Below are 19,596 nucleotides of genomic sequence, written 5' to 3'. Positions count from 1 at the left end.
AAAGTTCAAATTAGTCACATAAATGACTACATGCTATGTAATATATACTTTACTTTCTACAATATGTTGCTCAGAAACATTACAAATATGTGCAGATTTCATCATTACAATAATATTTCATTAGAGTGATATACCACAAAGTCAGGCAAGAAAGAATTGCAAGAAGAAGTTCTGTACAAGAAAATGTACATTAATCAGAACTACCTACGGACTGAAACATGCTCATAGAATTCTACTTTAATCATAAAATTATCAATGTCCTGAGATCAGCTTCCCTTAACACTGACCAATTTTGACAAAAGCTTTATTAAAAAAAAAACAACAACTATATTCAAATGGCATTTAAATCCATCAAGAAAAATAAAACTTGAGTAGAACAGTTTTGCTTATTCAAACTAGACTAGATTATAACAGACTTTCTATTAATAATCTAATCTTACTTTAAATAATTACCAAAAAGCAACTTTCCTTATGTCTGGAAATGCTACAGAGTCTAAGCTTTGCTTCTGTCATATAGAAGTATTTGCATAGGAACAGTAGGGAGGAAAAGTCAAACTGAGCAACCTCAACATCACTACGAGGTGTATACCAGCAGCACACAGGTAAAGTAAATGGAAATAAAATATTTATAAAATATAGAGATTACATAAAACTGAAGCAAACTAGGAGAATATTGGCTGAATCCCAGAAAAGATAATCATGAACATGAAGGAATGTTGTAAATTATAAGTGAATATCATTGATAGAGTTCATTAAGAAATTCATTTTATATTTAATGCTCTGCAAACTCCAGTCACTGGATCTTCTACAGCCTGTAAGATTAAAATAAAAATAAACATGGCATACTACAGCTCCTTAAAGACATTCTGTATACACAATTTTATTACACTCAAAAAAAAAAAATAGAGGCCAATGTTTCTTGATCTGTCAAAATACTAAAGAAATGCAAAAATCTTTGCACAGATGTAGCAAAGTACTAGATTTGTATATTTTGGCAAGTGCTCAATATGCAGCCCACATAATCACATGTTAATGACTGGAGTGTGTTAATCAATATGCATACCTGATTCCTTCTTGTGCAAGGGGGGGAGAAGCCAAGTATTCCAGAATATGTTAATGTTTCTACTTTTGATGAAGATTTTGGTAATATGGTAGATAAGAAAGAAAACTTCTACGAAAGTATCTCTAGAAAACTATATCATTAAGAATCACAATAAAATACTTCATATTTCCATGAACACTGAGGTATTTCTAAGTAATACACCAGTAATGTTTTTGCTTAAACAAGTTAGGGGTGGGTGCGGTGGCTCATGCCTATAATCCTAACACTCTGGGAGGCTGAAGCAGGAGGATTCCTTGAGCTCAGAAGTTCAAGAACAGCCTAAGCAAGAGTAAGACCTTATCTCTACTAAAAATAGGAAAACTAGCGGGGTATCAAGGCAGGTGTCTGTAGTCCCAGCTACTCAGGAGGCTGAGGCAAGAGAATTGCTTAGCCCAAAAGTTTGAAGGTTGCTGTGAGCTATACTGATGCCACGACACTCTACCCAAGGCGACAGAGTGAGACTCTCTCTCCCCTCCCCCCACAAAAACTAATTTAAACAAGTTAGATTTGGAGAACTTTTTAAAAAATATACTGTTTTATAAATAGCAAGATTGGAACAGTATGCATGATCAGTTGTGAAAATACAAAGGTAATCAATGTGTTAGCCTAACATAGACTGTTATCTATGTTAGCCCTAGACAACACTATTGACTGTGGAACTAGACAACACTGTCTATTTCACCACCCCACACCAAGAGTTTTGCCAGTTTCCATGCAATGTTTTTATTTTTCTAATTTAAGTCGTAAATAAACTTTTGTCATAAATTTCTGAGATAAATTTAAAAGGAGATAGTAGTATGTGTAAATATAGTTTCAAGTTTATAAAAAATAGGAAATCCCCGTAAGGCTTCCTAGAGAATGTTATTCAGTGAGTCAAGGACAAGGATCAGCATTTTCACTTGTTAATAGAAGCCTGGGCTTGAATTTTACTTAAATGAAATTATTTTCCAAAGTTCAAAAATGAGAGGAGTAACTAAATGTCTCGCTAAGTCTAAACTTACTAGTTTATGGGTATTTTCCCACTGCTTCATAGACCAATCAGGTACTACAGAAGACATAGATAAACCTTTCCTTAGGCATTATGACCATAAACCAGTTATGACTAGGGGAACGAGTGGGCTTCATTATACTTTCTAAACTATAGTCCCCATAAAAGTGAAGAAATAAACTTCATTTGAGTGCTGCCTACCATCTGAAATGACTAAATCTTTAAAAAAAGGGCAATAACTCAAAATTTTAAAATCTTTTATAAAGTAACAAGATTAGAAATCTAAAAGTCTGTCACAACATAAAACATGGCTAAGGATTAAATTCTCACTAAAAATTCCTGGACCATATTATTATAAAATGACAATAGCTCCATTCCCAGATATGATACAAAGTCCACACCAGAAATTTTATGACTCTGAGGGAGTGACATAAAATACTTCGGAGTTGATTTGCAACTTCAGTGGATTAAAAACAAGAGAAAGCAAAGAATAGAAATTGTTTGCAAGCAAGAAAACATTGTTCCTAATCATTATTTATTAAATATCACAGCATGCCTATTATTGTTTGATTTCAATTACAACAAAAGGTATTGTAGGCATCTTTTATTTATAGTAGAAGAAGTTTTTAACTTTTCTGGAAGAAAATATTCACCTGGAGGAATTTAAGTAGGTCTCTAAAATAAGAAATTCAGATATTCTGAGGCTGAGAGTCTAGTACAGTTATTTCCATTTAATTAGACTAGTCGTTAAAAGCCAGATGTATATTTTTGCCTAAATTATATATCAGTATAAACATGCATGGAAGTGGACACCTGCATGTGTGCATAATGTCTCAGTTATAATCCTGTCACAAAAGATAGTGTTGGTGTCTTACCCGTGTTTTCATGGCCTACCCTAGAAGTCACCTATAAATTACTATCGCACAGGCAAAAAGCTTCTGTCTCTTGCCAGGGGTCGTTCTCTGGCAAGATGTCTACCCTCTTTCCACCTCTCCTTGGTCTCACCAACCTTATTTCTGATTCATTCTTGACTAAGTTCCTATCCATATCTGTATTAGTTAAGAAAAATTCTCTCTACTACTTACATGAATCTTGTCCTCTTCCAAATCTCTGGGAACTCTTAAACAAACTTCTTAAGTGTTCACACTTGCACGTATCATCAAACTCTCACCTGCACTAATGCAATGGTTTCCTAATAGGTGTGCCTGTTTTCTGATTTCCTCTCCCCAAATCTACACAGCAAGGAATATGATCTCTACATAGCAAGGAATATGATCTTTTTAAAGCATACATCAAATCATGTTACTTCCTTGCTTAAAATCTTCTAATAGTTTCTTCTCGGACTTGAAATAACATTAAAAACCTCACTGTAGGATTCAAGACTCCATGATATATGTCACCTGCCTGCCTCCCATATTTCATCTCACCATTATTCTCCCTTACCAAACACCTTGTTGTTTTCTGGCTGTTTTCCTCATCCTTTCACAGTGGTTCTTCCTTATTATTCAAAGTCCCTCTTAATCTGTTTAGTCATACTCTATCATAGTTTCTTATTTAATTTCCTTCAGAGCACTTACCATTGTCTGAAATTGTCTACTCTGTGAGACTTCTTTACTGTCTGTCATACTATTAGACTCTAAGTGCCATGATAAAAAGGGATGTTATCTGTATTATTTACAAGGTAATCCCTGTGCCTGGAACTTAGTACACACTATATCCTCAGGTAAACAGTGATGGCAATAATGCCTCTCTAAATTACACTCTAAAGCAAAAAGTACATGTACAAAAAAGTAAGGGAGGGAAGGCTCAAAATAACATGCACATATCAACTTATCCATTGGATGTACAACAAGTAGTTATATGCATAATCTTCACCAAAAAACTATGTAATTTGTGACAAGGTCACTAGCAAGATGTAAGTTTGTTCCTTCTAAAGTTGCGTTCTTTAGTAGATTATCATCACACAGAATATTACATACAAGTCCTAAACATTACCACAGAAATGTTCCTCCATGCTCATTAACATTAAAAAGAATGATACACTACACATTTTTCCATGAGAAAATCATGTGAATTTATTCCAGCCTCATGAGACAATCTTAATGAGAACAAAAACACATTTTTAGTGGACATGTCAATATCCCTCTGCAAAAAAGGTATTGGCACACTGGCGCCATGATGAAAATAGTGGGGGATATACATAGAGAAGGGTGGTGAATTCTTATTTACAATAACTTTTCAACCTTCAAAGGGATCTCACCAATTAACACCACAAATTATATTTAAAACTGAACATGTTGGTGTCTGTGATATAAGTAATTATAATTAAAACAGAGTCTACCATTTTTTATCTCAAATTGGCCCCTGAATTCCTACCTCTAATACTTCTATTCTTCTTTGCTTATGCCATAACAAATTCTTTTTCTTGTTTGAACCTGTGTGTTCTCTTATTTTGTTGCAGTAACACCTTGAAATAATCAGAATTTTAACATTTTAAGGATATTTTTTCTAATTATGAAATGGGAATGAGTAGAACTTCTTTGCCTTGTCTTTACCCTCTCTCAACAGAAAAGTTCCCCTGTGGTTTTGATATGTATAGTATCAAAGTAAAACCCTTCCTGAACACGGGAGATAAGAAACTTTCAGGGCTGTTTCCAACTGTTCGGGAATGAGGGCAATGAGAGCCATCACAGAAAGTAAGAAACGATGGAAATGGAATAGGTGGGGATAACATTTCTATTGTTGGGTTTTTTTGTTTGTTTGTTTTTAGATTTTATTTCTCCACAATTACAGAGTGTCCCAAAAGTCATCCCCAAAGTTTTCACACATAGTGAAAATGGGAAATTATAGCCAAATGTGCCTTTACTCACAAAATATTCATGACAGAAGTTTACAAAATACTATCTACATGTGGGTCACCTCTTTGTAAACTTTTGTCATGAATATTTGTAAACAAAGGCATATTTAGCTACAATTTCCCATTTTCCCTATGTATGGTGACCCCAGTGGCAGCTTTGAGACACCCTGTATTATATGAAATTCAATTATAGTAAGCAAAGAATATGATCCACTAAAGAGAATGGCAAGTTTCACTTTATTTCATAATATTCCTTTTGGATTTTGTATTTATTTTAAAGTAAAATGAGATAAAATGTTTACAAAATTTTACATTAATCACAATCCTCCTATTCCAATATATCCCCGGCTTCTCTGTAGGTTTGCAGGTCTGCCCCAGAAACCTAAAAATCCTTCTATTGTTTTTCTTCCTTAAAGAAAACTTGGATGGTGATACGATACTTGCAGCATAAGTCATTACAGGTCTGATGTTACAGTTGTTACACATTATTGAATCTATTCAGTGAAAAGGAAACACAAAGGGAATTTCCAAATGCAGCTGCTATTTCCCATTTGTTAAATCCTTTTATTACACCATTTAAGTACACAGCTGGGAAATACTATAGAGTGGGAGTTAAAACAAAATATTTTGGCTTCCACACATTCAGAATACACAAAGGCTCCAGTGGAAAGCAATGCTTAATATCAAAAGAAAGTGAAAGTTTGAAAACATTTCTAGCAAGTATGATTTCTTTTATACTGATATATAACATATTATTACTTTAAACTATTTTATACTATCATAAAACACACTTAATATAAATTTGGTAAGCAAATTATTAATATCTATTGTCTGACAAAATTTTACATCATCAAAGTTTGAGAATAACTTACCAAAGCCAAATGGCACTTACTAAGGAACAAACAAAATTTTATTAGGAAAAATAAGTACAGTGTTCTCAGAGAAATAAAATTTGAATTGTATTATTTCTTCCTCTATCCATATTTTTCAGTCTAGTTATTTTTATTTGTCTATGACTATATTTGGCATAAAAGCTAAAATATATCTTGAACACATCCTTTCTCTCTTCCTCTAACTGCACCCATATCACTCATCTCTCACTTCTGAAATAGATTCCCACTGGATTTTCCTCCTTTCACTCTTTTCCCTCTCCGATCTATTCATTATACCACAGTCAGAATTATCTGTTTGGGATGTTCTTAAACACTTTCAAAGGCTTTCCATTGCGCTTAGATCAAATCTCACCTCCCTAATACTGTCTCCAAGGTCCTGTTTGATATAGCTCTTCCAGTCTCTCCAACCATATCTAATGATGTATTGCATCCTCACTTATTACATTCCAAGCACATCTTTTATTTTCTTCAATTAAGAAACAGACCATCTTTTATTTTCTTCAATTAAGCTATAATTTTCTCACTTCGAATACTTTATACATGCTGTTTCCTCTGTGATTTTACTTCTTTTTCACTCTTCTATCATTCTCAGTTCAGAGAGAGAATTCCTAACCATCTATTCTAAATTAGGTTTTCTCTATCATGTTCTCACATAGCATTGTTCTTGTTCTTCATAGCACACATGATGATTTTAACTACACATTTATTTGGGTGTATATTTATTTCATTTCTAGACGATAAACTCCATGAAGGCATGAATCAGGTCTGTTTGTTTGCCACTAGGCAGTAAGCACCTAGTAGAACACTTGACATATAGAAGATGCTCAATAAATATTTGTTGAAATAAAAATTAAATGTAACTAGGGACTAGGTGCAGTGGCCTGTAATCCTAGTACTCTGGGAGGCTGAGGAAGGTGGATTGCTTGAGCTCAGGAGTTCAAGACCAGCCTGAGCCACAGCGAGACCCCCATCTCTAAAAATAGCCAGATGTTGTGGTGGGTTCCCATAATCCCAGCTACTCGGGAGGGTGAGGCAAAAGAATCACTTGAGCCCAAGAGTTTGAGGTAGCTGTGAGCTAAAGGTGCCACAGCACTCTACCAAGGGTGACAAAGTGAGACTCTGTCTCAAATAAATAAATAAATAAACAAACAAACAAACATAACCCCACTATGTTACCAATAAGCAAGTAGCAGTGACTGAATAAAGAGTTCATGAATACCCATTTGGACCTCATATTTATTTTAATGCATGAAATAAGCATTCATTAAAGTTTGCATTAAATCAGTTTCACTCAAACTACTAACGTAAGGTACAAAATGAATTTAAGTTCAATCAGAAAAAGAGACTTGCTTTATTACACCTTTCTTCTCCCCACCTAAGAAAAATAAACCTTCCAGTGGATTTAACTGTACAATGTTGATACCTTTAAAACTAAAATTAGTCTAGAAACTATCTTCCAATTCTCTATTTCTCACCTACTGGTCCAGAGCACTGGCTGTTTCGGCAAAATCATCTGATAAAGAAAAACTATTCAACATCTCTAAGACATTAAGCATTGAGTAAGAATTTAAATGTGTTATTAGTAGTAAAAGCACTTTAAATATTGCCTTTTTTATTATGGAATAAAAATTTCCTCATTGCCCATGTAAAATATTTTTCTTTAACATCTGGTTAGCCAAAAGTTAAAAAATGCAAAACAGGGTTTCAAAGTCCTGATCTAATAAAATACATTCAGGTTTTGGTCTCTTCTAGATGCTAAAACATTGAGTATTTTTGCTTTAAACAAGATAACATCACTTACTATGATATTTGTTTTGACGGTTAGAGATAGGATTTAACGTGGGAAAGCTGGCTAATATACTACATGTACTTGATGTTGTTTCTACATTTAGAGAAAACGTCAGGCTGATTGAATGACAGTCAGGAGCTTTGCATGTCCTTTTGAAATTAACATATAGATGCTTAAGTGATAAAAGCTTTATTATAAATCAAGAATAACTATTAAAAATGATAAATACTTGCACTTCCTCACTGAAGATATACTGACCATACATCTTCATTTACATAGACATACTTGCTTAATTTAATTTTCAATATTAATACATGGTTACACTTTACTTGATTATACCCACTTTGTGATATTACCAAGTTCGCCAGCTTAAATTCAGGGATTCAGAGAATAAGATAATCAACCACCTTCCACAAAAAATAAAGTTCTTTTGACAAGCTGACTTAATAATGGACATAAACTAAATCACAAGCATTTTTCAAGTTTTCCCAATTACTAGTATATTAGTGATATGTACCAGGAAGTTATTTCATGACCTAAAGACAAGTACCTCTAATGCCATATATTTTGAGCTTCTGTAAAACACCTATTTATGAGGACATACTAAGAAGCACACTAAGTAACAGTGGCCAGATTTTAAAAGCTTACCATTCTTTGCTGAGATGACAGAACACTGTCCCAGTCAGCATCTTGTTGAATGGTATTGACAAGTGTTGGTAGCTCCTCAGAGTGAGGTTTGTTGTGCATTATGGGGTGCAGAGGCAGATGGGAGGCCATGTGTTGATCACTGCCCTCTTCCTTTTCCCTTGAGGTTAAATCCTGGGTCATCGCTTCCTCTCCATCTGCTGCGCAGGCAAATGGAGAGGTGGCTTGCTTGGAAGACATTCTTCTGCGGAAGAAGGAAAATAGTATGGATCAAAAAGGGCTGTCAATGGCAAAAGAGTAAACTATCCCTTGGATTTGACTAATTCAGAAAAAAAGAAAAGTTATTTAACTTTAGAGATAACTTAATGTCTAAGCTAAATCACTGAAAAAGAACTCTTGGCTTGTCTGCCTAGCTTTTCTTCTTTGCTTTTCACTCAGCAATCCTCTTCCTAGTAATTGCTCCATGATTTCTCTCTTATTAATCCACAAAACTCATTCCACAAATGAAATTTTTGTGGAATAAGTTTTCATTGTACAGTGTATGTAGGTGTATATTTGTCCTTCCAGTTTTTCCAACTAAATTATAAGCTTCTTGAGGGTAATTAAGTTGATGGCTAGCAATGAAAACACTGAATGAATGACCTGGCAAATGAACCAGTTTGCAGGATGAGTTGAAAACACAAATATCTAAATTTCTCCTATTTCTCTTCTTATGTAGGAACAAATGAAGTGTATATAGGAAAATATAATCAAGAGAGTAAATAACCCACAATGTAAGTCCTAAGTAAATCTAGTCTTGACTTCTTAGTTTAGACCTTGAATTACAAGAGCTAAGGCTAACACTACTAAGCATTATCTAAAGCTTTTCTAAAGACCTTCAAGATGTGTCAACTGCTGTAACTTAAATTTTGGGTGACATGTTAATTGAGAAGCTAATACTGTTAGATTAGTCTTAAGGTAATTTTGTAGCATTTGAATTGAGTATCTGAAATAGCTATACATATATTTTATGGCAGAAAGTAAATTCAAAATTCAAAGCCTTTATTATGAAAATAGTAATATGTCTACTATACATACTATTTAAAACCTCTCAAAACAATAATAAACATTCATTTATGTGCTCACAAATAAACATCAACTACACTCTGCATGATAAGGTCTCCATTATGTGCTTTCAATAAAATTTTAAAATCATGATTATTAAATAGAATGTAAAAACTTTTAGAATACGACTTTATCAAGGAAAATTTCTTAGCAAAATGGTTAGAAATAAAACCACTAAAAGTGTATAACTTAACAGAAGAAGCAATTGAGTATTTCTTCCAAAACTTTAGGCTGTTTTTAGTTTATTGCATCTTTAGCTCCAAAACTGCTGTGTAATGAAAGGAATAAAATCTACACCTTAATTGCTCTTTAACATTAATTGATTTCATACCATTTTTTAAAAAATGCACAAATCAGTTAACATAGGAAACCACATGAGCATTTTTCAAATTAGCAAATCATTAACTTGCTAGTACTGTTTCTACAGACAAATAAATACTGATTAAAGGGTCTAGAAATCTGAGATTAACAGTTAAATTTACAAATCTGTCACATGCTTTCATGAATATTGCAGTGAAGGAAATATCAAGTGTAAAGAAAAATAATTAAGTTAATTCCAATTTAAACAGTAGTTTTTATGTAGCAGCCCATGTTTCACATAGGATTTAACAGTTAAGGCTAAATTTCTCACAATTAATGAGGGGGCTCAGATTTAGTATCCTTCAGTGAAAAAAATTAATATGAGATCAGCTAATCTAATTACGCATAGTTCTAAATAAAAGTATTACAGTCTTTTGAAGTGCTTTGAAACATATTTAAATGTTGATATCTACTTATAAGAATCATTCTACAAACAATAAAACTTTATCTGTTGGACTTGATACTAGAAAATAAAATGGGGAGACAGAAGCACAGAATAATGCCTATATTTTCACTAAGGAGAAATAAATTAAATGTTCTAAAAAGTACTATATCAAATTACTGACTGAAAGCAATACTAACAAATGGACAAATGTATATGTAATTACAGAAAATGATAACCAAGGGATGTCTCTTAGTGTATAAGAATCACTGTAGAACTTACTTTACTGGCCCCATAACTACTATAGTAAAACCAGACAAATTATAACTATTCTGCAGTTTATCTAATGCTTGCCACAAACAAAAGTGTTTTCACAGTTCAGATAATCACAGTATTGATAATCATTCATATTAAAAACAAAAGAATGAGTTTATTTCCAGTTTGATAAACAGTTAAAAACAATTGAAAGTCATAATCCAAAACTCACAGTGACTTTAACTCCCCAAACATTCTATAAGGTGAATTGGCTCCTTCCAATGGCAATATCTGTGCTTATTGCTTCAGTATAAATTAATCACGACAAAACCCAAAATGAAAAGTCTCTTAAGAATAATTTCAACTACAACTGCACCAGTGAACAATAGTGCACAATCCTAATTAAATACAACCATGCAGCTGTAAAAATAGACTAAATCTGTCCAAAGCTATGAGTTGAGTTTAAAGGCAGGTTTGTTAGAGTGTTTTCTTAAGGAAGGCTGGGTCCTCAGTCTTAATCAGCCAATAAATTATTTCCTGCAATTACATTAAATAGAAAATTATCTTCAAATGGGGAGTGTTAATTGAAAATCAAAATTCAGAGGGAAGTTTAGAAATTACATGCTGAATACAATTAGTGAGGAAAGGCTTCACCTCTACTTCATCAACAGTCTTCTGGTGATTCCTTCAGTGACCATTCAGGAAAGCTACCTATTTATAACATCACACAATTTGTCTTTTATTTTGCACCTACAAATACAAATACATATCAAGGTTGCAAATAAATGATAGGCTGGCAAAAAAAAAATCATATTAAATCTGACTGTTCATCCTCAGTTCACAACATCATTAGGAGAAAAGGAAAAGGGGGGAAGGTAAGAACAACCAAGGAATGCATACTTAAGATTGAACATGTTTTTGTTCCAAGAATACTTTTCCAAAACATATTTTACTTAATTTCTTGCATTTACTTTATTACAGTTCTCAAAACCATTGTTAGCAGAGAGAAAGATGATTTTTGTTCTTCCAGCAAGGTATTTTCCTTGCGCATGTCCTTTTGATAAACTGCTGGCTTTTTCTTCAGGTTTGTTTTTTGCTGCTAATCTTTTTGTTTTTTTGTTTTGGGTTGTGGTTTTGTTGTTTTTTTTAAATTAAAATATGCAAAAAATATTTTTAATGCATAATTTATTAAATAAACTTTAGATTTACTGATTACTAGATTTGATATACTGGGTTTTTATACAATTACTTTATTAAATAACCCTTCAATTTGCTGATTACATCTCATTCATTCCTTTATTTTAGCTTTCCTCTTTAAAACATTTTACAAGACCAACTAAACTTTATTCTAGAAGCTACAAGGATACTTGACTTTTGGTAATACCTTTACTATAACCACTGCGCCATAGCTATTCTCCTTTAGAAACTCATAGACCATATACACCCTTGCTTTAATGTTTTAAAATGTCATGTGGGATGCTTACTCTTATTTTCATTCTCATTCAAGTAATTTTCCATTACAAAAACTTTCACCTTCAATGTATTAGAATAGTACCTTACCGTATACTACTTATATACAACCAATAAGCAAAATAAAGCCAAAATCTTTGTGGAAGTGGTCAATGTCTATGTGACTTTACTTTGTTTTATTTTTGCACTATAATAACTTAAAAATCATTCAAAAGAATTGTTTTTTTAATTTGTATTTTTAAAAAATCTCCCTAGTTATACCCCCTGAAAACAGGGGTTTATAATGGAAGTGCTGACACAACCCTAACTAAAGCAGCGCAAATGTTGCCGCTATAATACACAAAATCAAGTTCTATTATTCTAAACTATCCTCGCTCATGGGATTTTTCTTTACTGTGCTCCCAGCCAAACTGCTGAAGCATGAAAAATTTAAATGCAATCAAATGCGCCCAATTCTACTTTACTAGAACAAGTGTCTACAGTGGTACAATCTTAAAAGGAGATGCAACAGATTTGTTTGGTGTTTTTTTTTAACTGTTTATTTATAATACAGTGCATTGGAGATAAAATAAAAGAGGAAATTACACTCACATGGTACTAGTGTATTGACTACACAGAGTACATTATAATCAGAGAGAAAAACTACATTGTCAACTTATCACATTGGTTAAACAAGATGGTTTTCTGGGGCATAGCTATTATCAAGTAAAACCTCCAAGGAGAATTAAATATCTTTGGGACACATAAAACTAAATTCCCATCATATGTTCCATGGGTTTGAAATGTCTCTGCCCAACAGATAAAGTGAATTCCTAGGATGCCAGGCCATTGAGAAGAACTTCAGGCTCAGGACTTTTGGAAATGAGATTGTTGGCAATAAAGCCTTCCGTAACTGATCATGTTCTCTAGGAACTCAGTAGGAATGCCTCTAGAAAGGTGATAATTATCTCACTCCAAAACACCAGTATAATATCTAATGTTTGGGCCATTACAGAATTACTCAGACAGTAAATTTTCTGTCCTCCAACAAGGACTTAAAACTGGTTGGCCCAAGACTTTATAAAATGATGAGGACAGATATGTGTACATTAAGTCCTCTCTCTCGGAATATCACACATTTTACAACCTTTCTGATTTGATGTTGTTTTCAAAAAAATCGTTATTTGTATATGCTTAAAAGTTAGAATTGTTTTAAAACAACTTTGAACTTTTAAACTTTCTCATAAGGCATAATCATTCAAAATTACATTTTCTAAATTAGTTTTGGAAAGAATTTATCTTACATAACTATTCAAAAGAGCCACAGAAATCATCAAAATAGTATTTTTAACCTGATTTTTTAAATGTTTTCATTACACCCACAATTATTATCAAATGACACTCACTTTTAGGTGTGTTACATTTATTCAAAAGAAGTCCTGTTTTTAACATAAAGCAACATTTTAAATAGTTGGTTTATGTATTTAAAAAAATAAAAATTTCAGGCCAACATTCACATTTATTTTTACAGCTCAGTCCCAAGCTACCAAAATAGATTTATTTCAGTCAGATAAATCACTGTTAATTTAATGCTGTATTTGATGTGATACTTAGAAATAAACAACTAATTTTCCAAAAATATAACCCAGTGGCTCTTATTTTAAGGAACAAGAATAACAAATATATTTAGTTGCCAAAATGCACAATACCCAGGAACTTCCACAAAAGATGCCAATCCACCCAGCCCAGAGCAAAGAATGATTTAAAAACCCTCTTCTTGTATCTCTTAATTCCCACATGTAAAAATCTCGGGGAGGGGAGGGTTGAAGGAGACACCTTAATTCTAGACATTAAAATGAAAGCATCCCTTTTAAAAATTTCCCTGCTTTATTCTAATAAAGTATGAGGGTTGTTACTGATTCTTTATATTGTTTTATACTGCACTACCACCTCCTTTCCCCAATTCTACCTCCAAACTTCCCTTGGCTTTTGCCAGATTCTTCCCATTTGTTTAATAGCAATTTTTATAATTAGGAGGTGGGGGGGAAGGTAACTGCTTTCAGAACTATTTTGGAAAGTTATAAACCTATCTTCTAGAGTTTGTAGCAGCTCTTTCACAACACATATGGTAACGTACAGACATACTACTTGTGGAAGAAAACTCAACTGATTTGAGTTAGCTGTCAAATCAATAGAGAGGAAGCCAAAGAAATACACTTAAAGTCCTTGAAGTATGTCTATGAAAGGGTTTAAATTAATGGGTTTTGACTTTTCTAAGGCTTTAAATCTTTTCACACCAAAGCACCAAAATTGCCTCCAAAGGCCCTCTGAGGTTCTTACAAAATAGGAACTACCTGGAACAGATTCTTCTTAAGTCATCAAAGTTTGTGTTTCTAGAGTTTATATTTAGCTGACAATATTGCTGTCACTTTATATAGCTTAAGACTGATCTTTGGACTAGAGCTCATATGTCTTGGAATGCTTTGACTCATGAATTGTTTCTCCTGATAATGTTACATCACGTAACAACCTCTGTCTAATTGGTTAGTATCTGCTGGAAGAGACAGACAACCAGCCTAACGACTGACAGCCTATGGAAAATCTATAATTATTACATGTGTCCCTGAGTATCTAGTTTCTTCCTGGATCAAAACAACTTGACTGCAAGTAACCTCTATCTATACTTTTTTGCTTAGTAGAAATAATTCTGAATTTTTACACAGTTTATCTACCACTCATAACCTGTTGAGATTTTTGCTTTGGAAAGCCGGGTCCAGAGTCTATAAATGAAATCCATGAGTTAACAATAAGAGTGAAACCAAACAAAGGCTACTATAAATACACAGCAACTCAGAGAATTTTAATCAAACACAATGACTTTATAGCTCAACTGAAAGACCTCGATGTGGCTTGAGTGAAAGAAAGCTGTCTAAAATAATGGCAGAATAAATTTATTTATATAGGTTCACTTTGAATCTCCTCTCCACATGAAATGAGAACTATAATTTTTAAAGTTAATAACAGACATGTCTTTGTCAGCTTGAAACTGACCCTCTAATGTGGAAGCCCAATTAGAGGATTATTAAAAGTCATAACCAGAACAATAATGTCTCAGAAGAAAGCATAGGAAGCTGTCACTGAATACTTTTCTACTCCCCTATTGTCACCCTTTTTTTAATATTGTCTGGAAAAAAAGAGAAAAATGAAAACCAATACATACAGATTATTTCAAAATGTAAAAATCACACATGGTGATTTACACTTAGGCAATCCCTCTCTTTCAAGTAATGAAACAAGGTGTAAATTTCTGGTTCCCAAAGAACAAGAAGAGAAAGGGGAGGGAGAGTAAAGAGGAAGGGTGAGGGGACAGGAGGGAGGAAGGGAGAAGGTGAAAGGGGAGGAGAGAAACAACCATGGCTTTGCAGTTCATTTTCAGTTTGTCTACTTAATGAAAACCTCATTGTACAACCCTGAAAACCATTTCCAGCAGGCAAAGTATTTCTGATTCAGCAGAGGTTACACAAGCATCAAAGCAGTTAAATATAGGTACCAAGCTGCATTGCCAGGAGCTCTTAGTACTGTGAGTTAGTGTTACCTGACAGCTTGGTGAATATAAAATTACTTGTTTCTCCAATTGAAGACAATCAAATTGTCACCTTCCATTGTAATAATGCACAACTAGTGATCAGCAATGTGCAAACATAATTACCATGAAGAAAACAAAAAATCAAATCTAAATCTCTCTACAGAGTAAACACATCTATCTGGCTTCCCCCCAAAAAGGAGAGCATTTTATTACTAAATGCTATGATGCAATTTTTATGTTATTTAACAATAAGAGTTATTAGTCTTACATTAAATAAAAATAAAATAGCAAAGCACTGGGCGGCGCCTTGGCTCAGTGAGTAGGGCGCCGGCCCCATATACAGAGGGTGGCGGGTTCAAACCTGGCCCTGGCCCAACTGCAATGAAAAAAAAAAAAAAAATTAGCCAGGCGTTGTGGCGGGCACCTGTAGTCCCAGCTACTTGGGAGGCTGTGGCAAGAGAATCGCCTAAGCCCAGGAACTAGAGGTTGCTGTGAGCTGTGATAACACAGCACTCTACCGTGGGCGATAAAGTGAGGCTCTGTTTCTACAAAAAAAAATAGCCAAGTATTGTGGTGGGCACCTGTAGTCCCAGCTGCTCAGGAGGCTAAGGCAAGAAGATCATTTGAGCTCAAGAGTTTAAGTTTGCTGTGAGCTATGATGATGCATGGTGCTCTACCCAGGGTGACAAAGAGACTCTATCTCAATTCAATAAATAATAAAATAAAATGGAAAATAACAAGAAAGACAAACTCATTCAAACTAAAAAGCTTCTGTGCAGCCGAGAACACAGTAAGTAAAGCAAGCAGACTGCCCCCAGAATGGGAGAAGATATTTGCAGGTTATGTCTCTGACAAAGGTTTAATAACTAGAATCCACAGAGAACTCAAACATATCAGCAAGTAAAGAACAAGTGATCCCATCTCAGTGTGCGCAAGGGACTTGAACAGAAACTTCTCTGAAGAAGACAGGTACATGGTCTACAGACACATGAAAAAATGCTCATCATCCTTAATCATCAGAGAAATGCAAATCAAAACCACTTTGAAATATCATCTAACTCCAGTAAGATTAGCCCACATCACAAAATCCCAAAACCATAGATGTTGGCATGGATGTGGAGAAAAGAGAACAATTCTACACTGCTGGTGGGAATGCAAACTAATATGCTCCTTTTCAAAAGATGTTTGAAGATCACTTAGGGATCTAAAAATAGACATTCCATTCAATCCTTCAATTCCTCTATTAGGTATATATCCAGAGGACCAAAAATCACTTTATAACAAAGATATTTGTCCCAGAATGTTTCTTGCAGCCCAATTCATAATTGCTAAGTCATGGAAGAAGCCCAAGTGCCCACTGACCCACGAATGGATTAATAAATTGTGGTATATATACACCAAGGAATATTTAGCAGCCTTAAAAAAAAAGATGGAGACTTTACCTCTTTCATGTTTACATGGATGGAGCTGGAACATAGTCTTCTTAGCAAAGTATCTCAAGAATGGAAGAAAAAGTATCCCAATGTACTCAGCCCTGCTATGAAACTAATTCATAAACACCCACACTTCCAAATGAAAGCTATAACCCAACTATAACCCAAGATGAAGGGGAAAGTGGAGCGGGAGGACAGGAGAGGGTGGAGAGTGAGTGGAGGGAGGGTAACTGGTGGGACCACACCTACGGTGCATTTTACAAGGGTACATGTTAAATCTACTACGGGTAGAATATAAATATCTTAACACAATAACTAAGAAAACACAGTAAAGACTATGTTAATCAGTTTGATGAAAGTATTTCAAATTGTATATGAAACTAGCACATTGTACCCCATAACTGCATTAATATATGCAGCTATGATTTAATAATAAAAAAAGTGACTATAAATACCAATAAGGTACTACAACTTTCCAGACATAGCACATAGGCCTACATAGCATGTCCATTATAAAACTTCTCTTTCAGAGATACCTTGCTAGCCTACAAACCTTTCTAAAGGGTGAAAAAGACAGGTCAGAGCCAATCTGAAAAGCTTTTTTCTTAATTTTTCCCTAGGAGTTATGCTTTATTTTTATCTTCAAAAGTAGTCTGTATTTTTGCAGTTGAAAATTTACCTCACAAAAATGATTTAGTATCTCTATACAAGTTTAGAAAAATAACCAAGGACAGAGTACAACTATTTTTAAAACACTCAGCATCTGGAATTCTTGTCCAAATGTGATGACCAGATTGGCTGACTACCAAAGTGATCTAAGTAGCCCAAGCTAAGTTAGTATTAAAGGACTAAAAAGTTGACAAGGTTCTATCACACTCTGAAAATTCTTAAGATATGAATACGAATTAATACCATTAATATAGATGATGCTCCAAAAAGCATTTGAAAAGCCTTCTTAGAAAAGTGATTTCATTTTATATCTAACTCAAGATTTGAAACATTCAAAGTTACATCATTCATTCTAATGTAGTAAAAACTTTCTCATCATTCTCAATATAGGATTTTTTTCCTTTCATCAGTAATGTCCTTCTATTTATCAGAAAACCATGTCATACAGAAAATGCCTGATATTTCATTTTTACCTGACACCTCTGTCCTAATTAAGATCAATTTATAATTGTGTAACACAAAAATGGAATAGTTTGGTGGAAGAGGGGAAAGCAATGCACCAGGGTAAACCCCAGAATTAACTGGGGACCATCAACAGCATAAGATTTCCTGAGCATGAAAGTTAGAACACAAACTCAAATTCAGACATTTTCAATCTGATATTTCATTCTTTAGAGTAATGTTTTTGTCTTACATCAATCTGAACTGGCCAGGCAATCTTGCATGGTATTTCTCTTTCTCCATTCCTCTATTTTCGTAGGGAAGGATAGAAGAAATAGGGTGACAAAGATGTTGGGCAAATTTCGTGGCTAAATCAGAAGTAGGAAAAGGGTAGAGAGAAACAGGAGAAAGGAAAAGTCCTACATCTAGGTACAAGCTGTCTTGTGATTTATGATAAATTTCACATTATTAAGAACGTGTTTGGATGTAAGAAATAAGAGTGTTTTAGGAAAACATCTTTCTCTCTGCTCTTGCAACTTTAAGTAATAAACTTTTTTCAAGAGACCTTATACTTAAAAGCTTAACACAATAAAACCCTCCTAAGCAAAGGGGATTGCAATTGATATTTTTGAACTTCAGCAGTAGATAATTTAATACATTCCAGAAATGATGCTCCTACAGAATACTGCTTACAATATAGTAAATATAGTAAAAAGTATCAACAAGAGGAAGAAAAAGAAACCTCTTTTTGGATAATGTCTTCCAAACCCTAGGAGATGATTGCTTACATAGATACTATCAGAAGCTTATGATAAATGGGTAGAAAAGACAAATAAAAAGATTTTGTCTGATAAAAATAAAATAAGCTTATTCTATAAGCACCATGAGAATCAGGATCATGTCTGTCTTATTTGTTACTGGATCCCTGGGCACAGAACAGTGCACAACCCATTGTAGACATCAGTAATATTGGGGGAAGTGGGGAGGAAAAGGTAGAGAGGCAGAGATGAAAAAATAACTCACTGTTTTAAATTGAAGTGAATAAACACAGAAAATACTATTCACATGTGAATGCTGCCAACCTAAACATTATTCTTTCTCTATACTCTTTCTACCAAACATCTCATTACTTCATATCCAATTCATATGATTAATACATCTAAATCCCCCAAACTAAACTCTCTCCTATCTCCCTGAAAAGATAATCCTCAAATGACTATAAAATGTTTATACCAAGAAATACTCTGCAATTTCATATTAAACAACCTAAAACTAAAATATCACTATTTTCCTCAACAACGTCCCTGATTCATTAACACCTAGAAGAGTTATCATTCTCAGAACCACCCAGGTTCAAAACACCAACACTATACCCATCTCTTCTTTTCTATCCTTGTTTTTCATTGCCAGCCTGGCAATGAAGCTCCATCAACTCTTCATTAATAATATTTCTCATGATCATTTTTTTTAGTATATTTATAATCACCTCAGTAAAGGGCTTTATTATACCCCATATCTAAACTCTTACAATAGACTCTAAATTAGTTTTCCTAATTTCAGTATCTCCCCACTCCATCCCAATAAATCTTACTGTTATTTAGGCCACCCTCCTGAACAAAAACCAATGGTGGCTCTTTTCTGAT

The 19,596-nt window shown here is 33.9% G+C and overlaps 1 protein-coding gene across 14 annotated transcripts in view; it reads right to left on the bottom strand.

Annotated features, from left to right (window-relative positions):
- SOX6 (SRY-box transcription factor 6) overlaps positions 1–19,596 on the bottom strand; it is a 667,807-nt gene that overhangs the window by 363,171 nt on the left and 285,040 nt on the right. For 10 of the 14 annotated variants that reach the window (XM_053562392.1, XM_053562395.1, XM_053562402.1 and 7 more), the window contains exon 2: positions 8,278–8,518. In XM_053562392.1, coding sequence (XP_053418367.1) covers positions 8,278–8,518 — 241 coding nt within the window. The remainder of the gene's footprint in view (positions 1–8,277; positions 8,519–19,596) is intronic. The other 4 variants (XM_053562397.1, XM_053562398.1, XM_053562400.1 and 1 more) reach the window with 1 other exon arrangement.

The sequence above is a fragment of the Nycticebus coucang genome, chromosome 14, assembly GCF_027406575.1.
Source record: "Nycticebus coucang isolate mNycCou1 chromosome 14, mNycCou1.pri, whole genome shotgun sequence".
In the NCBI taxonomy this organism is placed as follows: domain Eukaryota; kingdom Metazoa; phylum Chordata; class Mammalia; order Primates; family Lorisidae; genus Nycticebus; species Nycticebus coucang.
Note: the sequence above shows the minus strand (reverse complement) of the source record. Positions and strands in the feature narration are given on the sequence as shown.